This window comes from Carcharhinus amblyrhynchos, chromosome 8 (genome assembly GCF_965287045.1).
Source record: "Carcharhinus amblyrhynchos chromosome 8, sCarAmb.v2.hapA, whole genome shotgun sequence".
Lineage (NCBI taxonomy): Eukaryota > Metazoa > Chordata > Chondrichthyes > Carcharhiniformes > Carcharhinidae > Carcharhinus > Carcharhinus amblyrhynchos.
The window spans coordinates 40,725,018-40,751,635 of record NC_137331.1 but is presented as its reverse complement, the minus strand read 5'-3'; the positions used below and the strand labels follow the sequence as shown (position 1 = coordinate 40,751,635).

The 26,618-nt window shown below is 45.9% G+C and overlaps 1 protein-coding gene across 1 annotated transcript; it reads right to left on the bottom strand.

The window, feature by feature from the left end:
- On the bottom strand, positions 1–23,026 carry anxa13l (annexin A13, like). The gene is made up of 8 exons (XM_080193930.1): positions 22,856–23,026; positions 20,573–20,606; positions 14,097–14,176; positions 11,937–12,005; positions 10,638–10,739; positions 6,205–6,280; positions 2,290–2,402; positions 1–532 (listed from the first exon to the last, which is right to left on the bottom strand). Exons 1-8 carry the CDS (start codon positions 23,012–23,014, stop codon positions 413–415), a joined length of 753 nt encoding a protein of 250 aa, XP_080050056.1. The 5' UTR covers positions 23,015–23,026; the 3' UTR covers positions 1–412.
- Between the last annotated feature and the right edge of the window lie 3,592 nt (positions 23,027–26,618).

The window sequence follows — 26,618 nt, the reverse complement described above, 5'->3', positions numbered from 1 at the left end:
GCAGGATCAGAGAATCCCACTGGCGTGAATGGCCAGAGAATTCTGGGCAACATTTCAACATTCTCTCTCCACAGATACTGTCAGACCTGCCAAGATTTTCCAGCATTTTCTGTTTCTGTGCAGATGGAAGCTGTTTGGTCCATTCTACCTGTGCTAGCTCTTTAGAAGAGCTCGTGCCATTCCTCAGCTTTCACCCCATACCTCAAAAATTTTACCATGGAGTTGTTCAAATTGGTTCATTTATTTTCCCCTCAAATGAAATGATTTCATGTTTTTTTAGAAAGCAATAATGTAAAATAACATCGCACTGATGGCCACATCAAATCTCATCACCAACATGAGTTTGTACTCTGCATGTTTCCGGGACACTGAGGCACATTGATTGAAGTAGTGTCCCAGGTTTCATCACGTCTTATTTTATTAGGGCCAACAGAACTTTCTGGAAATCGCCAGACGTCTCAGATTTGACTGCGTCTGCTAAAGGCACCTTGTACATCTCCTGATACCGCTCCTTAATAGATGGAAGATCAACCTGTTAATAGGAAAAATACAATCCAGTTTCTTTATATCATGCAATCCTAGCATGTCATCAACATAAATTGTCATTTGTATAAATACAGTAAAAGTTTATAAGTTTATTTATTATTGTCACAAGTAGGCTTACATTAACACTGCAATGAAGTTACTGTGAACATCCCCTAGTTGCCACACTCCAGTGCCTGTTCGGCTACACTGGGGGAGAATTTAGCATGGCTAGTGGACCTGACCAGCATGTCTTTTGGACTGTGGGAGGAAACTGGAGCACCTGGAGGAAACCCACGCAGACGTGGGGAGAACGTACGGACATTTACCCAAGCCGGAAATTGAATCCAGCATGGCAGCATAGTGGTCAGCATTGCTGCCTCACAGCGCCAGGGACCCGGGTTCAATTCCCGGCCTTGGGTCACTGTCTATGTGGAGTTTGCATGTTCTCCCCATATCTGCGTGGGTTTTCTCCGGGTGCTCTGGTTTCCTCCCACAGTCCAAAAGATGTGCGGGTTAGGTTGCTAGACCATGCTAAATTGACTCTAGTGTCAGGGTCAATGTGGGGTTACGGGAATAGGGCCTCGGTGGGATTGTAGTCGGTGCAGATTTGATGGGCTGAACAGCCTCTTTCTGCATTATATGATTGCATACATCATTGCTACCTGAAACGAAATGGGGGCAGAAATAATTACTAATAATGACTGGACTAGTATTCCAGAGACCCAGGGTAACACTTTGAGGAGCCAGGTTCGAATCCCAACACAGCCCATGGTGAAATTTGAATTCAATAAAAAAAAATCAGTAATGTCGTTCAGGGAAGGATGAGATGTTGTTCCTTGAGATATCATAGAAGCCCTACAGTGCAGAAGAAAGCCATTTGGCCCATCGAGTCTACACTGACCATAATCCTACGCAGGCCCTATTCCAGTAACCCTACATATTTACCCTGCTAATCCTCCTGACACTAGGGTCAATTTAGCATGGCCAATCAACCTAACCTGTACATCTTTGGACTGTGGGAGGAAATCGGAGCACCTAGAGGAAACACATGCAGACACAGGGAGAATGTGCAGACTCCACGCAGACAGTGACCCGAGGCTGGAATTGAACCCGGGTCCCTGGTGCTGTGAGACACCACTGTGCCATCATTCCGCCAATAAAGCTAATTTATTAGCCACAAGTATGCTTGATTAGCTGAGTATAGGAGGCCGAGGACAGGGAGATGAGAGTGGGGCGGACAGTTAAAATGACAAACCACTGGGAGCTCTTGGTTACAACATTAGCTAGAATTTTTCCATTTTTTTTCCACGAGTGTCTGGCTCTGATTGGAAACTAGTATCTCTCTGGATGCACAGCTGAGTTTTTAGACCGGGGCCTGAATTCTCTCCCACCCGCCACAGGAATTGTAGCGGCCTGGGGGTGTGGATCAAGCAAAGGTCCATTGACCTTGGGCGGGATTCTCCGGTTTTGAGGCGAGCCTGGCCAGAGAATCCTGCACCTAACCTTTAGCCACTCTGGCAATAAAAGGAACAGTGTGGAGAGAAGCCTGGTGAATCGGCAATGCCGGCTCCACAGAGACCAGGATGCCGTCTTTAAAGGGTGCCCCAATCAGCACAGAAAGTAGTCACCCCTCCCTCAGACACAGAGGACCCACCCCTCCACTCACAAGTTTCAGGGGGTTGTCACCCTCGCAGCACAACAAATGGGCCTCTCAATTCGGCTTGGAAATCAGACACATGAAGCCAAGTTATTTCTCCCCATTACCTCTGAGCGAGACACCACGATGCGAATCAGGGTATCCTCATCTGTTCCTGCTCCTTTCATCGTCTCATGTAACACCTCGGCAAAGTATGCCTGACAATCGTTCGTGCATTGAACTGGTGGGCGTAAACGGAACAAAACTGAGTTATAGATTTGTTGACTCACATTTAAATGGGATTCTGTAAAGACACTGGCTATCCTGTATCTCCATTCATTCTTAACCCTCCCCTCAACATTCGTGAGCACCAATCATTGACGAAGAAGAACTTGCATTTATATAACGCCTTTCACAACCTCAGGATATCCCATAACACTTTACAACCACTGAAATACTGTCAATACATTGGGTGGGATTCTCCAACCTGGGCACCCTTACACCAGAAATTTCCGCCCGAACTTTAAATGGTTCCACCAAGTTTTCTGCTATGATTCCCATGGTGGGCGAGATAGGAGATTTTTGGCCGTAGTCACTGTTATAATGTAAGAAATGTGACAGCCAATATGTGCATAGCAAGATCCATATAATTTTTTTAAATCACAGAATCCCTACAATGCAGAAAGAGGCCATTCGGCCCACTGACCACAATCCCACCCAGGCACTATACCCACAACCCCATGCATTTATCCTAGCTAGTCCCCCTGACACTAAGGAGCAACTTAGCATGGCCAATCCACCTAACTCGCACACTTTTGGAGTGTGGTAGGAAAGCAGAGCATCCGAGAAGACTCACACAGACACAGGAAGAACATGCAGACTCTGCCCAGACAGTGACCCAAGCCAGGAATTGAACCTGGGTCCCTGGCGCTGTGAGGCAGTGGTGCTAACTATTGTGCCACTGTGCCACCCAAACAAAAGTTTTGATTGAAGAGTAACCATTAAACAGGACACCAGGGATAATTGCTTTGCCTCAAAACAGTTGCATTTTACATCCAGCTGAGAAGGTGTCCAGAAGGTAACACCTGTGACAGTGTAGCACTCCCACAGTACTGCAATGGGAATATCAGCCTTTTGTGCTCAGGTTTCTGAGCTAGGGTTTTTTTTTGTTCATTCATGGAACATAGGCATCGTTAGCTAGGCCAGCATTTATTGCCCATCCCTAGTTGCCCTTGAGAAGGTGGTGGTGAGCTGCCTTCTTGAATCGCTGCAGTCCATACGCTGTGGGTTGACCCACAATGCCGTTAGGGAGGGAATTCCAGGATTATGACCCAGCGACTGAAGGAACGGCTGATATATTTCCAAGTCAGGACGGTGAGCGGCTTGGAGGGGAACTTACAGGCGTTTCCATGTGTCTGCTGCCTTTGTCTTTCATGTTCATGAATTTGGAAGGTGGTGTCCGACTCAGGCAATGATCCAAGCTGGGAATCGAACCCGGTTGCGTGCCACCATTTTGTACTTTCTCCAGTGCCTTTATGTCCTTTTGATGGCATCCTTCAGTCCCTATTCCTAATGGAAAGCACTTCTGCAATCTGGCCCCAGTGGTTACATAGTTGCTGATAAATGTGGAGTTGTCATCTCTGTTTCCTGTGCCAGCAGCTCCTACAGCTAGTGTTGGCGCAGAGGTGCCTCAGTATTGTACTTTCCGGCACCCAATCCACATTGTACAGAAGATTTTCAACAAATTGTTTCCTTTTTAAATATAGATCATTTTAAAAGTTCTTTCACGGGATATGGGTGTCACTGGTTAAGCCAGCCTTTGTTGCCCATAACCAATTATCCTTGACAAGGTGGTGGTTTAGCTGCCTTCTTGAACCACTGCAGTTCATGTAATGTAGGTACCCCCACATAGTGCTGTTAGGAAGAGAGTTCCAGGATTTTGACCCAGTGACAGTGAAGGAATGGTGATATATTTCCAAATCAGGATGGTGAGTGGTTTGAAAGAGAACTTACAGGTGGAAGTGTTCCCATGCGTCTGCTGCCCTGGGCCTTCTAGACAGTAAAAGTTGCTGTGGAATTGGAAGGTGAATTCTAAGGAGCCTTGGCGATTTGTTGTCGTGCATCTTGTAGATGGGACATACTGCTGCCACTGTGCATCTGTGGTGGAGGGAGTGAATGTTCAAATTGGTGAATGGGATGCCAATCAAGTGGACTGCTTTATCGTGGGTGGGATCAAGCTTCTTGAGTGTTGTTGGAGCCACATCCATTCAGGCAAGTGGAAAGTATTCCATCAGACTCATGACACAATATAAAGTCAATGTTTCTAACAACGATAAGGGCTGAAAGTAGTGGGGGAAATTCCAACTAAAAGCACCCATTGGGAAACTAACAAGATTTAATACAAAGTTAGTTTTACACACTCCCCCAATTTTTACTCTCAGTCAAATCATTTTGACCAACTGATCACCAGCTGTCAACAGCCCAAACTGGAATTCTTTCTCAGGAGAAATACCTTCAAGTCGGTCCGCCTTGTTGTCCAACGAGGGGCATACATGCGATGGGTCATATAAGGGCTGCTCCGATGTTCGAGAATAGCCTAGTGCTTCATGTCGTTAGTGTGTGCTTAAACTGGACCAGATGCTGGGCAACATGACAGCTCAGTGACTATCACTGTTTGCTGTGCAGACACATGGATTTGGGCCAGTGTCTGTAGGAGTTTACGCATTCTCCCCGTGCTTGCGTGGGTTTTCTCCGGGTGCTCCGGTTTCCTCCCATACTCCAAAGATGTGCTATTAGGCTGATTGGAGGTAATAAATAGTCCCTAAATTAGTTTTCCCTCAATGTGGAATGCCATAAGCATAGTTAAGGGTCATGGGTGGAGGGGGGACTGGTAATGTTAAAATGGCGGTGCGGGCTCGTTGGGCCAAAGGGCCTGTTTCCCGGGCTGTTTTTGTTCTTTGTTCACCAGAGAGTTGCTGGAAAATGGAACTCACAAAAACACAAGAATTACGAGCAGAAGTAAGTCATTCAGCCCCTTGATAAAAGCCTACCTGAACTGATTGTGGCCTCAACTCTGGGCTTCCCTGCCCAGGGAGTTTGGTTAAAATCACCCATGATGACTTTAAAATGACAGACAAATTACTTCTGAAGATTACGTTTGGTATTGTTGAAAAAAGGAGACATGCTGTCAAAGTTTTTTGCCTGGCACTGATCAGGACAAATACAAGAATGCCAAATTTCAAAGGGAGCAACAATTTATACTTCATGAGAAAAGGGTGCAGATTGGTTGGCAAGTTAATTCTGATTGGTTGAGACATTGTCATGGAGAATGCAACAATGAACTATTGCCCCCCCTCACCATGTTGTTATTTAATATATAAATGGGGCAATTCTTGGACATGTTCCTTTTGCCTGCAGAGAATGGGTCCTTGTGTACAAATATATGTAGCTTCAAGTGAGACCTTTTATTATCAATGCACAGGTTTTGTATTACCAATTGACCATTGTGCTTAGTCTGAACTGCCCAGATACGATGCCCTGAATGATTAATGAGTGATATGTAAGTCATTCTCGTCCTTCAGATTGCATCCTCTAATCATCTGGCTGCTCTCAAAACACTGAAAAATAAATTATTCTGAAATCAGGAGGAAAGCTTGCCCACATCAGGCGACCCTTAAACTTACCTGCTGTTGCCTTAATTTGGCCGTATTCATAGGTGGTCAGAAGGTCATGACCAGCATATCAAAAACAGACAATGATAAAGAAATTGGTAAGTGACTGCTAGGCAAGGATATTGAAGATTACAGAAACAAGGAGGCAGATGGAGTGAATGTACAGATCAGTCATAATCTGATTGAATCATGGAATAGCCTCAAAGGGCCGAATGGTCTCCCCAGCACTTGTATCCCTGCTGTTTATTCAGTTGAGTTATGGAGTATTGATATTAAAGGCTGTGATGTGACTATGCACCAAAGAAAATTAAACTAATTTCACACACAGTATTTGAATTTAAAATTATTACCAATCTTTGCATAAAACCTTACCAATTGTCAGGTAGGCTTTCTTCACATCACCAGATGCTTCTTTGTTGATCACTTCAGCGATGGCTGTGCCATGAAGCTGTGTTAATACAAGAGAGAGTGTCGTTACAGCCTCTGTTAAATAACCCATCAATAATCCTGACTAGAACAGAGGGTAGCATTCTCACCTCAGAAAGCTGTGAGTCTGAATCTCGCTTCAGAGCCCCAAGCGCAAAATCCAAGTGCTGCACCGGTGCCAGTGCTGCTATCTAACCAGCACATCTTGCAGACTGTGCGCAGCACGCTGGTACAGTGGTTAGCACTGATGCCTCAGAGCACCAGGGACCTGGATTCAATTCTCAGTTTGGGTCACTGTATGCAGTTGCACATTCTCCCTGTGTCTGCATGGATTTCCTCCAGGTACTCTTGTTTCCTCTCACAGTCCAAAGATGTGTGGGTTAGGTGGATCAGCCATGCTAGATTGCCTCTTAGTACCAGAGGGACTCGCTACGGTAAATGCACAGGTTATGGGGTTAGGGCCTGGGTGGGATTGTGGTCGGTGTAGGCCCGATGGGCTGAATGACCTTCAGCACGGTAGGGATTCTATGATTCTATGAAACCGGAGCACCCAGAGGAACAAAGAACAAAGAACAACCCAGCACGGGAAACAGGCCCTGTGGCCCAATGAGCCCGCGCTGCCATTTCAGAAACCCACGCAAACACGGGGAGAAGGTGCAGACCCAGCAACGACCCAAGCCAGGCAGTGAACCCGGGTCCTTGGCACTGGGAGGCAGCAGTGCTAACCATTGTGTCATCATGCTGCCCAAAATCCTTCAAATGAGCCCTGCCTGCTCTGATCCCATGGCACTACGAAGTAGAGAGCAGATCCTTCTCAATAATTATCACTTAATCAATGCTGCTAAAACTGTGGGAGTTCCCTGTGTGCAAATTGGCTGCTACTTTATGACAGTGAAAGCATGTGATTGGCTGTATAGCATGCTGGAATGTCATGTCAACAAGTTCCATCCCACCATCAGACTCACCATGGACTGCTCTCCGGAATCAGTTGCACTCTTGGACACACACATCTCCATTAAGGACGATGACCTCAGCACCTCACTGTACCGCAAGCCTACAGATTACCTCACGATGCTCCACTTCTCCAGCTTCCACCCTAAACACTTAAAGAAGCCATCCTCTACAGACAAGCCCTCCATATACACAGGATCTGCTTAGATGAGGAGGATCGCAACGGATGCCTCCAGATGCTGAAAGATGCCCTCATAAGAACAGGATATGGTGCTCGACCTATCGATCGACAGTTCTGACGCGCCGCAGCAAAAAACCGCACCGACCTCCTCAGAAGACAAACACGGGACACGGAGGACAGAGTACCCTTTGTCGTCCAGTACTTCCTCGGAGCGGAGAAGCTACGACATCTTCTTTGGAGTCTTCAACATGTCATTGATGAAGACGAACATCTCGCCAAGGCCATTCCCACACCCTGACTTCTTGCCTTCAAACAACTGCACAACCTCAAACGGACCATTGTCTGCAGCAAACTACCCAGCCTTCAGGAGAACAGTGACCACAACACTACACAACCCTGCCACAGCAACCTCTGCAAGACATGCCGGATCATCGACATGGATGCCATCACCTCACGTGAGAACACCATCTACCAGATACACAGCACATACTCTTCCAACTCGGCCAACGTTGTCTACCTGATACGCTTCAGGAAAGGATGTCCTGAGGCATGGTACACTGGGGAACTGTGCAGACACTGTAACAACGAATGAATGAACACCACTTGATAATCACCAGGCAAGAATGTTCCCTTCCTGTTGGAAAACACTTCAGCGGTCATGGGCATTCGGCCTCTGATCTTCGGGCAAACGTTCTCCAAGGTGGCCTTCACGACATACAACAGCACAGACTCGCTGAGCAGAAACTGATAGCCAAGTTCTGCACACATGAGGACGGCCTCAACCGGGACCTTGGGTTCATGTCACACTATCTGTAACCCCCTGACTTGCCTGAACTTGCAACATCTCACTTAGTGTCCTGTCTGGAGACAATACACATCTCTTTAATCTATGCTTAATGCTATTTCCACTCACATTATCTACACCTTTAAGACCTGAATAACAGATTAGCTGTAAGGACTCGCATTCTAATCAGTATTCTGTAAACTGTGTGTGCCTTTATATACTCTGTTTGTGAGCAGAACTCTCCACTCACCTGACGAAGGAACAGCGTTTCGAAAGCTAGTGGTGTTTATTACAAAATAAACCTGTTGGACTTTAATCTGGTGTTGTGAGACTTCTTACTGTGTTTAAAGCAGATGTGTCAGACTCCCAGCCTGCACTCAGCCGGAAGTAACTGGAGAACTGGCTGTGTACAGATGTATGGTGTAAATAAAGTAACTTGGTGATGTGACTTTCGCCTCCGTGGGGTTATTACAGTGACCTTCCATCCGAACCGGTAAAGGGTTAATGATGCACTACCTTCCCTGTTACCATTTAATCTCACCTATCTTCCACCTTGTCCACAAACCTTCCTTTACCCACTCTCCCCACTTTCACTTGCTTAAGTTTTAATCCATCTCTCACCTTTCCCAACCTGATAAAAGGTCATTGACCTGAGACATTAACTCGGTTTCACTCTCCACAGACACTGCCTGACCCTCTGAGCGTTTCTAACAAGTTGATTTTTTGGTCATGAATTCAGGTTACCAGCATCCTCACTCGGTATCTTGAAACCAAATTACTGCAGACGCTGGAATCTGAAACATAAACGGAAAATGCTGGAAAATCTCAACGGGTCTGACAGGATGTTGGCATCACTCTTCCAGGTTCTTTCCAGATGCTGTCAGGCCTGCTGAGATTTTCCAGCATTTTGTTTCATTCCTCAGTATCTTGTTCTTCTATTAACAGATTTATGGAGTCAAATAATGGATAATACTAAAAAAAAGACTTGCACCTTATATGATCACTGGAGATCTCAAAAGATGGGATTAGGTGGGAGTTCAGGTGCTTCTATTGAGTTGGTGCAGGCTTGATGGGCCAAAGGGCTTCTTCTGCACTGTATGATTCTATGATACTTTACAGACAAAGTAATTTTGAATCTCAGTAACTGTTATGACATGGGGAAAATCAGCAGCCATTTTGTGCACAGCAAGCTCCCGCAATGTGATATTGACCAGATACTGTTACCTGTTTCTAGTGATGTTGATTTGAGGGATATATCATAGAATTCCCACAGCACAGAAGAAGGCCATTTGGCCCATCGAGTCTGCACCAACTCTCCATCAGAGCATTTTATCCAGGCCCTATCCCCGTAATCCCACATATTTACCATGGCTAATCCCCCTAATTTATATGTCTTTGGACACTAAAGTTAATTTAGCATGGTCAATCCATCTAACCAGCACATCTTTGGACTGTGGGAGGAAATGGAGGAAACCCATGCAGACACAGGGAGAATGTGCAAACTCCACACAGTCACCCAAGGCACTTGGGTCCCTGGCACTGTGAGGCAGCAGTGCTGATCACTGTATCACCATGCCACCAGGACACTGGGGAGAACTCACTTGTTCTACTTCAGAACAGAGCCGTGGTGCATTTTGCATCCCACCTAAGCAAGTAGGTCAGAATCCAGTGCAGCGCCTCATCCAAAAGACAGCACCTCTGACAGTGCAGCACTCCCTCAGTATTGCACTCGAGTGTCAGCCTAGATTCTTATGCTTAAATTCTGGAGAGGGAGTGGAAACCAGAAGTTTGTGAATCAGAGGGAAGAATACCACCAATCGAGGCACCAGAGACACCAACTGAATAGATTCCAACAACAATTTCTTAACCAATATCCTTTCTGCCTTGTATGGTTATTTGGTTTGGCAGTTCCAACTTAAAGTAATTTCCAACTGGATTAACCATTGAATATAAACTGGCTATGCAAATCAGCCACATCTCAATCACAAATATGCAATGTTAATTTTGGTAACATAGTAACTGGAGAAGGCCATTCAGCCCAGCCCCTCAAGCCTGCCTGCCGTTTTGAGAGAGTATGGTTGATGATTATATAAACTCCATCTGTCCTCCTTGGCTCCAAATCCTTTCATTACCCATGTCTGGTAAAAAAAAACCTACCAATTGTAGATTTAAAAACTATTAATTGAGTGAGTATCGATTGCTTTTTGGATAGGAGATGTTCCACACTCCTACTGACCTTTCTCATGTAAAGAAGTGTTCCTTGACTTCTCCACATAATGGCATGGCTCTGATTTTAAAGGTAATGTCTCCCTGGACTAAACTCATCCCACAATTTAATTTCAAGTCAAGGTAAATAGACCTTTATTGATATAACAGGTCAGGAGTAAATGCTAACTCTACTTCTCTCCACAGATGCTGCCAGATCTCTTGGGTTTATCCAACATTGTCTTGAATAGTACTTACTGTTTCATAGGCTTTAAAAGTGGCTCTCAACTGCATATTGTTCCTTTTCGTTAGAACAGTATTAAATGCCAGTTCATCTGTACCCCAGCGATTTTCTCCAGCCTGTAAATGGGAATAAGTTTTCAATTTGAAAATGGTCACTCGTAATATCTCACCATCGTCTTATCATAAGAACTTAACAGGAGTCAGCAATTCGCCTCTCAAGCCTGGTCTGCCATCCAATACGACCATGCCTGACCTCATTTCGGTCTCAGATCCACTCTCCTGTCCGTTCTCCATAATTGTTTAACCCATTAAAAATCTGTCCATCTCCTTAAATTTACTCAATGTCCCAGCATCCATTCACCCTGGGGTAATGAATTCCACAGATTCGCTACCCTTTGAGAGAAGTTAGTTTAAAGTTTATTTATTTATTAGTGTCACATTAACACTGCAACAAAGTTACTGTGAAAACCCCTAGTTTCCACACTCAGGCACCTTTTCGGAATACACTGAGGGAGAACTTAGCATGGCCAATGCACTTAACCAGTACGTCTTTTGGACTGTGGGAGCAAACTGGAGGAAACCCACGCAGACACAGGGAGAATGTGCAGACTCCACACAGACAGTGACCCAAGCTGGGAATTGAACCCGGGTCCCTGGCACTGTGAGGCAGCAGTGCTAACCACTGTGTCACTGTGCCGCCCACCCAAGAAGTACTTTCTCCTTATCTCTGTTTTAAATCTGCCATTCTTGACCTCTATGACCTCTCATTCAAAATTGCCCCACAAGAGGAAACATCCTCTCCATGTCTACTTTGTCAATCCCATTTACCATGTTGCATACCTCAATTAGATCTCCCCTCATTCTTCTAAACTCGAGAGTACAGGCCTAAACTATTCAATCTATCTTTGTAAAACATAGAGAGGGAGACTGTGGCATGTTGGTAACGTAGCTGGATTAACAAAGCAGACACCAAGGCTGATGTCCTGGGGATATGGGTTCAAATCCCCATATAGATGGTGGATTTTAAAATTCAGTGAATTAATCTGGAATGTAAGGCTGCTCTCAATGGTGACAGCTGCCAATATAATTATCATTGATTGTTGTAAAAACCCATTCCCTTTAAGGAAGGAAGGCAGCCCCTCTTAGCCACACACGACTCCGGAAATGTGGTTGACTCTTAACTGCACTCAGCGATGGCCTAGCAAGCTACTTGGCTCAGGGTAGTTAGGGTTGGGGAACAAATGCTGGCCTTGCCTGCGATGGCCACATCTGGCGAAAGAATAAAACAAAAATATCAGAATGCTGTTTAATTACCTCATACAGCTCTTTAGCATCTTGCTCAGCCAGACTTTCATTCACTTCGAATCCTTCATCTCGATCAGCCTGTTTTTACACAAATCCCAACAATGTTAGCCATTTTATTGCCACCACAGAATCCTTACAGTGCAGAAAGAGGCCATTCGGCCCATCAAGTCTGCACCAACTTTCCTACAGACCATCCTACCCACCCCATCCCTATAACCCCACACATTTATCCCGCCAATTCCCCTAACCTATACATCTTTGTGACACCAAGGGGCAGTTTAGCATGGCCAATTCAGCTAACCTGCACATCACTGGAGTGTGCAAGGAAACCGGATCATCTGGAGTAAACCCATGCAGACATGGGGAGAATATGCAGACTCTGCACAGTCACTCAAGGCTGGAATTGAATCCAGGTCCCTGGTGCTATGAGGCAACAGTGCTAATCACTGTGTTCCACCATGCCACCCCTATGTTAGATTCTAAATGAACAATGTGGCTTTTCTCAATAATTGGGTTGGGTTGGGATGAAGGACTTGTATTTAGATGGTGCTGTTCATGACCTCAGAGAGACCCAAAGTGCTTTCCAATATCTTACTTGACGCTGCTGATGCGTGGAACTAAATTTGAAGTGCCCTAAATTGGAAACTCGACGCTTCACATCCCCAGAGTAATGGAATGTAAGCTTGGCTTCATGCTTCTCTACATTCCATGTTATTGCTAATATCAAAGGGAGGTCCAAGCAAACTCAAGCAAAGCTTAGGGAGCAGTGTCTGAACACTGAGCTCTGAAGACTTCAACAGAACCAGGCTTGAATCATATTCCTTCATTATCTGCTGGATTATCCAAATATTAGTCACCTTCACTTTTGGGGATAGAGCAGGGGATGGGCCTGGGTACAATACTCTGCCAGAGAGTTGGTGCAGGCTTGATAGGCTGAATGGCTGCCTTCTGCACTGTAGGAATTTTATGATTCTGTGTTCATCTCAGTTTTCCTCCTTCTTCCTTTCAAATGGCAGCCAAGGCTCAATTGGTAGCACTCTCACTTGTTATTCACAAATGAAAATTCCAGGTTCAAGTCTCACTCCAGGCATGAAGCACAAAGTCAAAGCAGTACTAAATTTAGTGCAGTACTGAGGCAATGCTGTATTGTTAGTGATGCTGTGGGGGAGTGAGGACATTTAATTTGTGCAACGATCTGGAATGCACAGATTAAGAGGACGGAGGGAGCAGATTCAATGGTAACTTTCAAGATGGAATTCATGTTCAAAGGGGGGAAAAGATTGCACTGCTGTAGGGGAAGAGTAGAGAAATAGGATTTACTGCATGGCTTTGTAAAGAGCCAGTACAGGTATGATGGACTGAATGGCCTCATTCTCTGCTGTATGATTCCATGGTTCTTTCATTTTTGCAATGAGGTTTGAGATACTCAGTGAGACAGAGTATTTATTTCTCTTTTATTCATTCATGGGACATGGATGTTGGTGGCTGGCCAGCATTTATTGCCCATCCCTCATTGCCCTCGAGAAGTGGTGGTGAAATGCTGCAGTCCACGTGCTGTAACCCACAATGTCAACTGGGAGGGAATTCCAGGATTTTGACCCAGTGACTGTGATTGAACGGCCGATATATTTCCAAGTCAGGATGGTGACTGGCTTGGAGAGGAACTTGCAGGTGGTGGCACTCCCATATATCTGCTGCCCTTGTCCTTCTAGATGGAAGTGGTCATGGGTTTGGAAGGTGCTGTCTGAGGATGTTTGGTGAATTGCTGCAGTGCATCTTGTAGATAGTACACACTGCTTCCACTGAGCGTTGGTGGTGAAGGGAGTGGATGTTTGTAGATGAGGTGCCAATCAAGCGGGCTGCTTTGTCCTGGATGGTGTCAAGCTTCTTGAGTGTTGTTGGAGCTGCACCCACACAGGCAAGTCAGGAGCATTCCATCACACTCCTGACTTGCGCCTTATTGATAGTGGGCAGTCTTTCTGAACAATTCAATTGTAATAAAGAAATGGCTTATTGATCTGATAAATTATCCTTTCAGTTGAATGGTTAGATTATCAGGTTTTCTTTTCTAGTTTACATGTTGATAGAAACAAGTGCTGTTTGTAGCTTCAAACAATTTTCTACAGCTGTGTCACGCCAGTGAGATTTGAACGTGTCACTAATGCTTACCTCAAGCAATGAGAGTAACAATTTCCTCAGCGTGCCACTGGTGTCATTTTGAATATCTACTGCCAGATCGTTTGGAAACACTGTGCAGGAATAAATAGGAAAGGTTTATCATGAGGAAAATGGGACACTGTAGATACTGAGGCAGAAGGTTTTATGTGAATTACAGAATATTGTCCTTTCATTTGTGGAGCCAACCCAAGCCAAGACCACAGTGAAGCTGAATGATTGCCTCCTCTTGCGATTCCATGTTTTCTCCCCTTGCCCCGTCTCTCCCGACAACCCTTCCATCCGCCTCTTTAACAGTTCCAACTTCGTGGACATTCCATCTCTCTGTACCATCATCCACCCTGCCACCCCTACTTGGAAGGCCTGAGGGCTCTCCACTTCATCCTTCTAGCCCCCATTCATCACCACTCTCTTCCACCTAACATGAATTTGCACTCACAATGAAAAACTTCTCATTCACTTCCTCCAAATAAACAGTCTTGCTATGATAACCCACACTGGGCCTAGCTATGACTGCCTTTTGTGGGATTATATGAACAGTTTTTTTTTGCTTCCTTTTTCTTAGTTTGTTACTTTAGCTGCTCTGTTATTTATTTAAAAGGGTTGCAGGTTGCCTCAAGAGATGATCACATGATTTGATGATGATGTCATTTGGGTGTTGCACAGGCTGCTGTTTTACTTTCAGTTTATACTCTGTATAAGAGTACAGGATTTAATCTGTTGTTGTTAGTTTGAACCTATGTATGCTAACCATATTCTTATCTTTTTGTTGAAAATCCACAATCCCTATTGTAGTTAGGACATTGCACCTTCTCTCATTTCTTTCTCCTGTACATTGGTGACTATATTGGTGCCATTTCCTGCTATCAGCCTGGAAATGGAAAATTTCATCAACTTTATTTCCAATTTCTGCTCTTTCCTCATCTTCACATGGTCCATCTGTAACACTTCCTTCCCTTTCCTTGACTTCTCTGTTTCCCAGGATAGACTATTGATCAGTATCCACAATAACCTCACTGACGCCTACAGCTAGATAGATGTAGGACAGCGATTAGCACTGCTGCCTCATAGTGCCAGGGACCTGGGTTCAATTCCCAGCTTAGGTCACTGTCTGTGTGAAGTTTGTATGTTCTCCCCATATCTATGTGGGTTTCCTCCCACAGTCTGAAAGATGTGCTGGTTAGGTGCATTGACACAAACAGACGCCAGAGTGTGGCGACTAAGGGAATTTCACAGTATCTTCATTGCAATGTTAATGTAGGGCTTGCTCGTGACTAATAAATAAACCCTTTTACCTTTTATGTTTCTTGCCACCCCATTACCTGTAAGGAGTCCTGCCCATTCTCCCAATTTCTCTCCCGTAATCACAATTGAACTGATGAATCTACCTTTCCTACTAATATTCCAGTGTGGCTTCCTTTTCCCTAACCCCAACTGAGGATTCCCCCATTGTGATTGACAGGACCCTCGACTGTTCCCCACAATTCTGCTTTCACCCCTTCACCTCTCGGTTGCCAACCTTCCAGGATTGTCCTGGACTCTCCAGGAATGAAAGGCTAAATCCCAGTGGGCTGCAGTGACCACAGCCTTTGAGGCTCTCATAGGTACCTCCTTCCTACATTTTCTTCAAAAACCTTTTATAAGAAATGTTGTGGATGAGAAAATGTTGGTTGACTGGCAGTGAAGAACCATCCAATCAGAGGGAGGGGCAAAGAGATTACTTGCATTTTGATTGGCCGTGAGAAAATCTGTGCGAATAGATGAGTCATGTGACAAAGGGGGAGGGGAGTGCAGTGTCAAGTAGTCATGTGCTGGTAACTCCAGGAATACATCCCAAGCAGGGTTGGCAGCCTTCCATTCCCTCCACTCATATCATAAAATCATTGAATCCCTATAGTGCAGAAGGAGGCCATTCGGCCCAATGAGCCTGCACTGCAACAATCCCACCTAAGCCCGACTTATTTACCCCAATAATCCTCCTGACATTAAGGGGCAATTTAGCATGGCCAGTCCACCCGACCTAATGCCATTCTCCCCTTTCATTAGAACAGGTAGCCAAAAGTGGGTTTAAGTGTGAGACATTAACCCGAGACTCTGTCTATCCTCTCAGGCCGAGGGAACTGCTGTTGAAGAACGGGGGAGTTTTCCTGCCAGTCTGACCAATAATCATCGCTCAAACAGCACACACTCCATCTGGAGGTCATGCTACAGAATTGCATGTACTTGCTCCAAGTTCCTGGAACATTTATCCATCAGCACCAGCACTTCAGCTAAGTGGCCTCCACTTGGTAGGATGATGGTTAGTTGCAATCAAATTATTTATTAAATCATTCACAGGATGTGGGAATCATTGGCAGGGACAGCATCCATTGCCCCTAGAGAGAGCTGCCTTCTTGAAAACCGAATAGCTTGCTCGGCCATTTCCAGCAGTTAACCACGTTCAGCCAAGTCTGGAGTCACATGTAGGTCAGAGCAGTTAATGAGTGCAGATTTCCTTCCCTAAAAAGCATCAACGAACCACCTGGTATCTTCATGGCTGCCATTACTGTGCTGTGCAAGGGCAGCAAAGTCGCACAGTGGTTAGTGCTGCTGCCTCAGAGAGCCGGGGACCCGTGTTCAATTCCGGCCTTGGGTGACTGTGTGGCGTTTACACATTCTTCCTGTGTCTGTGTGGGTTTCATCCAGGTGTTCCAGTTTCCTCACACAATCCAAAGATGTGCAGGTTCGGATAATTGGTGGTTATTTTCCAGACGTCGCTGGATTCCGGGGAAGTGCCGGAAGATTGGAAAACGGCAAATGTTACGCCGTTGTTTAAGAAGGGTGCCAGGCAAAAGGCGGGGAATTATAGGCCGGTTAGTTTAACGTCTGTGGTAGGTAAAATGTTAGAATCCGTCATTAAGGAGGAAATTGTGAGGCATCTTGAAGGGAATTGCTTGATAGAGCAGACACAGCACGGTTTCATTAAAGGGAATTCGTGTCTGACAAATTTACTGGAGTTCTATGAGGATGTGTCTAGGGCAGTGGATAGAGGAGAGCCGGTGGATGTGGTCTTTCTGGATTTTCAGAAGGCGTTTGACAAGGTACCTCACAAGAGGTTATTGCAGAAGGTCAGGGGACATGGAGTTGGGGGTAGGGTGTTAGCGTGGATAGAGGATTGGTTGTCAAATAGGAGGCAGAGAGTGGAGGTCAATGGGTGCTATTCGGATTGGTGGTTGGTGACTAGTGGAGTGCCCCAGGGGTCGGTGCTGGGGCCTCAGCTATTTACCATTTATATAGATGATCTGGAGGAGGGAACCGAGTGTAGGGTGTTGAAATTTGCTGATGACACCAAGATTGGGGGAAAGGCAAATTGTGCGGAGGGTGTGGAGAGTCTGCAGAAGGATCTAGATAGGCTGGGCGAATGGGCCAGGAAATGGCAAATGGAATTTAATGTTGGCAAGTGTGAGGTGGTCCACTTCGGTAGGAAGAATGGTAGGAAGGACTATTACTTACGTGGCGAAAAACTGCAGCAGGCGGCGGTGCAGAGGGACCTCGGGGTCCTTGTGCATGAGTCGCAAAAACCCAGCTTGCAGGTGCAGCAGGTGGTCAGGAAGGCGAATGGGATGCTGGCCTTCATAGCGAGGGGGATTGAATATAAAAGTAGGGAGGTCTTGCTGCAGCTGTATAGGGCATTGGTGAGGCCGCAGCTGGAGTACTGTGTGCAGTTTTGGGCGCCGCACCTGCGCAAGGATATTTTGGCCTTGGAGGGAGTGCAGAGGAGGTTTACTAGGCTGATACCGGAGTTGAGGGGGTTGAGCTATGAGGAGAGGCTGAATAAACTAGGCTTGTACTCGTTAGAGTTTAGAAGAATGAGGGGAGATCTCATTGAGACGTATAAGATGATGAATGGGATGGATAGGATAGAGGTGGAGAGACTCTTCCCGCTCAAAAAAGACAGTAGGACTAGGGGGCACAGCATCAAGATAAAGGGGAGGCGGTTTAGAACGGAGTTGAGGAGGAACTTCTTCACTCAAAGGGTGGTGAATCTCTGGAATTCTCTGCCCGTTGAAGTGGTGGAGGCTGCCTCGCTAAATATTTTTAAGAAGCGGGTTGATGGGTTCTTGATAAGAGAGGGGATTAAGGGTTATGGGGAGAGGGCGGGAATGTGGAACTGAGCCACGACAGATCAGCCATGATCTTATTGAATGGCGGGGCAGGCTCGAAGGGCTGGATGGCCTACTCCTGCTCCTATTTCTTATGTTCTTAATTGGCCATGTTAAATTGTCCACCAGTATCAGAGGGATTAGCAGGGTAAATATGTGGTATTACCTAGAACCTCGACTGTACAGAATGAGGCTAGTCGGCCCATCAAGTCTGTACTGACCACAATCCCACCCGGGCCCTATTCCCATAAAGCCAAACATTTACCCTGCTGGTCCCCCTGATACTAGGGGCAATTTAACATGGCCAATCAACCTAAGCAACATATCTTTGGACTGTGGGAAGAAACCAGAGCACCTGGAAGAAACCCATGCGGACGCAAAGAGAAAATGCAAAATGCAAACTCCACATAGACAGCGACTGAAGGCTGGAATTGAACCTGTGCCACCATGCCATCCACTGTTACCGGGATTGGGCTTGGGGGGAATTGTCAGTGCAGGTTCAATGGGCTGAATGGCCCCCTTCTGCACTCTGGGGATTCTATTAATTCCATAAATATTCAATTGAATGAATCCGATTCACAAACGGCCATAGTGGGGTTTGAATTAATGTCTCTGGATCATTTATGTGGATCACTGAATCAGCAATGTAACTATGATGCGACTGCACTCAATTCTACAGAATTGCAAACACAGTGAAACCCAGGCCATTGAGGCTTTCACACCAAACACTGGAACTCTCTGCCCAAAATTTTCCATTCCTGCTCACGGCTGGGATTTTCCTGTGCTGCTAAAAATGAATGAAGTTTTGGCTGGAATGTCAAATTTTCCATTCTTGCTGGCAGTGGATCCCGCCACAGATGAGCCTAGAGAATCAGGGCATTTTGGTCCTCATTTTCCAGAGCCTAGTTACTCAATGGAAAGGAGGTTGTGACTAATACTCCCAACCTTAATATCAGGGACACGGCAGAGAGGGGAGGGGTGGAATTCCTTTTCTTCAGGTCAATGAGAAAGATAATTGGGCAACAGTACAAAGAATTAATTTTGTTCTATATCCTCCTTATCTCGACCCCCTTCCCACCACCTCACCCACCCCCCCACCCTCCCACAATCACCCTTCCCCTAGACTGCTTTCACCCTCTTAGAGTGTGGGTGTGGAGGGAATTCCAAACTGGGGCCAGGGCAATAACAAAGATGGAGAGAACCACAACAGAGTTACAAAACAGGAGACTATTCACTCAATAGCCATTCTGACTCTGTCAAACTGCAACTCATTAAATTTCACTCCCCCAACTTTTCCCCCGAGCCCTGCAAATTCTTTTCTACTTTGATCCAATTCTCCTTTGAAAGCTATGATTGGATCTGCCTCCCCCACACTCACAGAGAATACACTCCAGATCCCAATCACTCACTGTGTGAATCTGCCTCCACCACACTCTCAGGCAGTGTATTCCTGATCCTAACCATTCGCTGTGTGAATCTGTCTCCACCACACTCTCAGACAGTGCATTGATCCTAACCACTCGCTGTGTGAATCTGTCTCCACCTCCCTGTCACACAGTGCATTCCAGATTCTAACCACTCACCATCTGCCTGCCTTTTACCCTTCACCTTATATTGGTGTCCTTTGTTTCTCAAAGGAAACACTGTTCCCCTATCTAGACTTTTTAGATCTCATGTTTTTAAGCACCCCGATTAAGTTTCCTCTCTACATTCTCTTCTCTATGGAGAACAGCCCCAGCTTCTCTGAGCTATCCTTGTGAGAGGAGACTGGGGTATGTGGGCAGCACTAATTCTTTAATAAGATGTAGGTGTTGCTGACAGGGCCCAACATTTACTGCCCATCCCTATAGGCCTAATTGAGTGTCTACCTGGCCATTTCAGAGGGCAGTTGAGATTCAACCACATTGCTGTGGTTCTGGAGTCAATGTAGGCCCGACCAGGTAAGGCTGGCAGATTTCCTTCCTTAGAGGACTTCAGTGAACCAGATAGGTTTTTCTGGTAATAAATGGTCGTTGTCACAGTCACAATTACTGAGACAAGGGCTGGAATTCTCTCATCCCACCTGCCACTGAAATTTTAGCCATTGACGGCCGGGTAAGAATTTCCGGCTCTTAGACCAGCATGGCTGGACAATTCCACCCTAACTTTCAATTCCAGATTTATTAATTGAATTGAAATTCTACCAGTTGCTGTGGTGGGATTTGAACCCACGCCCCCAGGATAATAGTGTGAGCTTCTGGATTATAATTATTAGCTCAGTGACATTAGCACTACACCACTGCAAGTCAATGTGAGCCGTTTCGTTTTGAAAGCAACAGTAACACTTACTTTGTTTGTACGCTCCCTTGATGGCCTCAATTTGCTGAAAAATGAAATATATATTTATGTGTGCGGAAAAAAAACTCCATTTTATCAAATGCACAGTATGTGATTTCCAAAATAAAGGCAAAACCAGTCAGAGAATATCTTGGAAGTCAGGAACAGAAGGGTGTTATTTGGTTCCCTCAATCCTGCTCAATGCCATTCAATGAGATCATGACTGGTCCATAACTTAGCTTCTTCCACCCACTGTTATAGAGGGAGGAGAAAGTTCACAAGGAATGCCTGAAGGGGAACGAGAAGAAGTTAGAGACAATGCGAAGTGGGGGAAGGACTGTTGGAGAAGAAGGAGCATTGTGGCAGGAGAGGAGGAACGTGGGAAAAAAAAGGATGTAAGCCAAGGCTCTGTGATAGAGTGGAGGGTGGGTCTGATAAAAGGGATGATGGTTCATGTAGCTGAGTACAGTACGCTCACAATGTGACGTAAGCAGACATATGACCTGGCCCTAAGGTCAGTGTGTTGATGGCCACAGATGTGATATGGAGGTAGCTCCATACCTGCATAGTCGTAGATAGATACAAGCTGTTAATAAAGACTTGCTATTAACAGGGCAGCACAATGGCACAGTGGTTAGCATTGCTGTCTCACAGTGCCAGGGATCTAGGTTCAATTCCCAGCTTGGGACACTGTCTGTGTGGAGTTTGCACATTCTCCCCATGTCTGCATGGGTTTCCTCTGGATGCTCCAGTTTCCTTCACAGTCCAAAGATGTGCAGACTAGGTGGATTGGCCATGCTAAATTGCCCCTTAGTGTCAGGTGGACTATCAGAGTAACTATGTGGGATTATGGGGATAGGCCCTGGGTGGGAATGTGGTTGATGCAGACTCAATGGGCTCCTTCTACACTGTTTGATTCAATGAACATACAGAGGACTACAAAGACTTCTTTAGTGGGTACATTATGTAACCAACACCATCCCAACAATTTATGGCAGAAGGAGGTGGTAATGGGACAAGTAAAGAAACAAAATGTGGATTGAGAGGCTGTCTCTGAGCACTAAGAGAAAATGGGAGCAGTAGTTAAGAGTGGTAGCTGTTAAACTCAATCTCTAAGGGAATAACCCCTCAGAGGCCAGTGTCCCTTCGCAAGATTATGTTTATTTTCAAACTTGTCTCCACTGCTAGGAGTGATTCAGTTATTAAGTCAGAATCTGGAGTGTCAGTAGACCTGACATTCCTCATTATGTATACATAGCTGAGACTCCCTGATTGGGCAGACAGTCATTACCTCAGTCAGAGAGCTCATACTCCAAGAGGTCCACCTCATGGGCCTTGTTGAGGTTGTTACAGTTTGGGAGGCTCCAGACTGCCCAACTGGAAGATGTGCTAATCCTCAATCTTGTGTTGACCCTCATTGAAACCATGCCTCGAAAGCTAAGCAGTCGAGGTCTCAGAGTGATTTAAAATGACAAGCAATGGGGAGCTTGTGGACTGAACATGAAGGGGAAGAAGGGTGAGGTTATGACGATAGGTCATTGACCTGAAACATTAGATCAGCAAAAAATATTGTGGCCTCTGGAAATCGGCGGCGGCGGCGGCGGCGGCGGGGGGGGGGGGGGAAGCAGAGAATGCTGGAAATGCTCAACATGTGGGCTGCGTCAGTGGAGAGAGGGATACAGTTAATTAGCTGAAATTTCAGGTCCTTCTGACACGAGGAAATGGAGGATGGGGTAGGGGTTAGGGGGACAGGAGCTGAAAAGAAAACATTTACAGGACAAGGGGGAATAAGCAGGGGACTTGGGACTAATTCAATAGCTCATCAAAGAGCCAACACCAGCAAGATGGGCCAAATGCCTTCCTTCTATGTTGCACGATTCTCTATGTTAAGAGAGAAACTCTTCCAAAGAACTATAGAATCACTACAAGACAGAAGGGAGGCCATTCGGCCCATCTGTACTGACAGTTATCCCATCCATGCCTTTCCTTGTAACACAATTATTAATCCTGTTAATCCTCCTGACACTAAGGGGCAATTTAGCACGGCCAATCAACCCAACCCACACATCTTTTGGAGTGTGGGGGGAACAGCTGGAGGAAAACACACGCAGGCACAGTGAGGATGTGCAAACTCTACACAGACAGTCACCGGAGGTTGGAATCGAACCCGGGTCCCTACCGCTGTGAGGCAGCAGTACTAACCACTGTGCCACTGTGCTGCTCCAAAGGCAGTGTCCTTTTAACAGAATCACAACGTATTCATACAAAAATAATATAGTTTGAATTCAAGCATACTGAGTTAGCACGTGTGCAGAGAATCTCAATGAGGATGTCTTCATGAGTACCAGCTCCTTTCATTGCCTTCTTTAGCAGTTTGGCATCAAATTCACAGGGCCGGTCCAGCATGGCCAAGATTGTCTTTTCCAAGCATCCACTGAGGTCACCTTTCAGCATTTTTTCCAAATCCTGCAGAAAAGAGGGGATATTTCACTCTGCTTTTCCTCCTTTCAGTTGGTTATTTGAGGCTAACAAAATCATTGTATTTACTTCCCACTCTCCCTGGATACCCACCACTTGTGAGTAGATAGTTAGCTGGACAACTAGATCTGGACCTCCTCCGTGGCAAAAGACCAAGCCTTTTTGTTCTTCATTCGCGGGACATGAGAATCGTTGGCCAGGCTTTTATTTGTTGCCCATTTCTAATTGCTCTCGAGAAGGTGGTGGTGAGTCACCTTCATGAACTGCTGCCGTCCAAGTAGTGCAGGTACACCTACAGTGATGTTAGGGAGGGAGATCCAGGATTTTGACTCAGCGACAGCAAGTATCTGAAGAAGGCTGAACTGTGGCAGTTTTCTTGAACTAGTTGGAATCAGCCAGATTTAGATTTATTTGAAGTATGCAAAAGCATCCCATCTCTCACCATATTGGCTGGTGGAACTTAAATTCAATTAACAAAGCTGGATTGTCTCAGTAATTTTGACCATGGAACTACCCCTCCAAGCCACTCGCCATCCTGATTTGGAAATATATCCTTCACTGTCAAGGGGTCAAGACCCTGGAAATCTCTCCCTAACAGCACAGAGGGTGTATCTACATGGACTGCAGGGATTCAAGAAGATGGCCCACTCACTTGAGAGTAATTAAGATCACTGGAGCAGTGCATCTTATAGATGGTACACACTGATGCCCCTGTGCATTGACGGTGGAGACTGTGAATGTTTAAGTCAGTGGATGGGGTGCCAATTAAGCAGGCTGCTTTGGCCTGAATGGTGTCAAGCGTCATGAATATTGCTGGAGCTGCACACATTTAAAGCAGTGAGGACATAGGTTCAAATCCCACCTGGGCAGCTGGTGGAATTCAATTAATTAATACATTTGGAATTGAAAACTAATGGTGACCATGAAACACAAGATCATACAAGAACACAAGAAATAGGAGCAGGAGTAGGCCATCCAGCCCTTCGAGCCTGCCCCGCCATTCAATAAGATCATGGCTGATCTGTCGTGGCTCAGTTCCACATTCCCGCCCTCTCCCCATAACCCTTAATCCCCTCGCTTATCAAAAACCCATCAACCCGCGTCTTAAAAATATTTAGTGAGGCAGCCTCCACCACTTCAACGGGCAGAGAATTCCAGAGATTCACCACCCTTTGAGTGAAGAAGTTCCTCCTCAACTCCGTTCTAAACTGCCCCCCCTTTATCTTGAGGCTGTGCCCCCTCGTCCTACTGTCCTTTCTGAGCGGGAAGAGCCTCTCCACCTCCATCCTATCCATCCCATTCATCATCTTATACGTCTCAATGAGATCTCCCCTCATTCTTCTAAACTCTAACGAGTACAAGCCTAGTTTATTCAGCCTCTCCTCATAGCTCAACCCCCTCAACTCCGGTATCAGCCTAGTAAACCTCCTCTGCACTCCCTCCAAGGCCAAAATATCCTTGCGTAAGTACGGCGACCAATACTGCACACAGTACTCCAGCTGCGGCATCACCAATGCCCTATACAGCTGCAGCAAGACCTCCCTACTTTTATATTCAATCCCCCTCGCTATGAAGGCCAGCATCCCATTAGCCTTCCTGACCACCTGCTGCACCTGCAGGCTGGGTTTTTGCGACTCATGCACAAGGACCCCGAGGTCCCTCTGCACCGTCGCCTGCTGCAGTTTTTCACCCCGTAAGTAATAGTCCTTCCTACCATTATTCCTACCAAAGTGGACCACCTCGCACTTGCCAATATTAAATTCCATTTGCCATTTCCTGGCCCATTCGCCCAGCCTATCTAGATCCTTCTGCAGACTCTCCACACCCTCCTCGCAATTTGCCATTCCACCAGTCTTGGTGTGGATGTGTCTAGGGCGGTGGATAGAGGAGAGCCGGTGGATGTGGTCTTTCTTGATTTTTCAGAAGGCGTTTGACAAGGTACCTCACAAGAGGTTATTGCAGAAGGTAAGAGGGTATGGAGTTGGGGGTAGGGTGTTAGCGTGGATAGAGGATTGGTTGTCAAGTAGGAGGCAGAGAGTGGGGGTTAATGGGTGCTATTCAGATTGGTGATTGGTGACTAGAAACCGTGCTGCGTCTGCTCTATCAAGCAATTCCCCTCAAGATGCCTCGCTATTTCCTCCTTGATGACGGATTCTAACATTTTACCTACAACAGACGTTAAACTAACCGGCCTATAATTCCCTGCCTTTTGCCTGGCACCCTTCTTAAACAATGGCGTAACATTAGCCGCTTTCCAATCTTCCGACAGTTCCCCGGAATCCGGAATCCAGCGACGTCTGGAAAATAACCACCAAGGCATTCACTATCACCTCCGCCATTTCTTTCAGAACCGTCGGATGCATTCCATCCGGTCCTGGTGACTTGTCCACAATCAGTCCCTCCAGTCTGTCGAGCACCGCCTCTCTAGTAACAATAATGTCATTGAGACCCTCCAGTCCTACCACCTTTCCATCGCTAACACCCAGCAAATTATTCATGTCCTCCTCTGTGAAGACCGAAACAAAAAAGTTATTCAAGACCTCAGTCATTTCCCCATCCCCTACCATTAAGTCCCCCCTCTCATCCTCTAAGGGTCCAAAGTTCACCCTAGCCAGCCTCTTTTTATATATTTATAAAAACTCTTGCTATCCTTTTTTATATTACCATTGCTGATTATTGGAAAAATCCATCTGGTTCACAAATGACCTTGAGGGAAGGGAGTCTGCTGTCCTTATCTGGTCTGGCCTACACATGACTCCAGACCCACAACAATGTGGTTGACTCTCTCTCAGCTGCCCCTTGAAATGACCGAGAAAGCAACTCCGTTCAAGGCAGTTAGGTATGTGCAACAAATATTGACCTTGCCAGTGATGCCCTCATCCCATGAAAGAAGAAAAAATGAATATAAAACAGGAGAATATGGTGAAATTCCACAAGTTTCAGTATCACTTTACCATGCTCCCAATGTGCTACATTTCATCTGAGTCTTGTCCCTGTTGTACTTACCTTGCCGTACAAAGCTCTGTATTTCTCTTTTATCTTCTGTCTCTGATCTGTTGAGCGATTTGCAAGGATTTTGATAATAGCAACTTCATCTGTTCCTAAAGGATACAATAACAGATCATGTGGGTAAGTTGAATAGCACCACCAGTTGTAAATAGTGTCACATCTCAGAACTAAGATTAAGGGGCGATGCAGCCTGACATACTTCAGGTGATTGAGGCCATTGTTGGGGTAGAGAACATAAAATGTAAGAATGTAAGAGATAGGAACTGGAGTGGTCATTCAGCCCTTCGAATGTGCTCTGTCATTAAATAAGTTCATGCCTGATTGTGTACCTCAACTCCACCTTCCTGCACTCTCCCCACATCCCTCAGTTGCCAAGAATTTATCAAACTCTGTTTTGAATACACTCAACGACGAGGCGTCTGCATTTCCCGGGGATAGAGAATTCCAAAGATTTACAACCCCTGGATGAAGAAATTTCTTTGTATCTCAGTTCTTAAATAATGGCGCTGAGAGGCTTCAGTGCTAACCACTGTGCCACCATGCTGCCAGGTTAGGGCAACTAGAACAGAAA

Excerpts from the sequence above, each read along its gene's own strand:
- anxa13l (XM_080193930.1), bottom strand. The coding sequence starts at position 23,014 with ATGCTGAAAGGTGACCTCAGTGGATGCTTGGAAAAGACAATCTTGGCC. Across the intron at positions 20,607-22,855 it reads TCTGCACACGTGCTAACTCA|CAAATTGAGGCCATCAAGGG; the intron begins GTATGCTTGAAT and ends TTCATTTTTCAG. Across the intron at positions 533-2,289 it reads TCGTGGTGTCTCGCTCAGAG|GTTGATCTTCCATCTATTAA; the intron begins GTAATGGGGAGA and ends TCCTATTAACAG.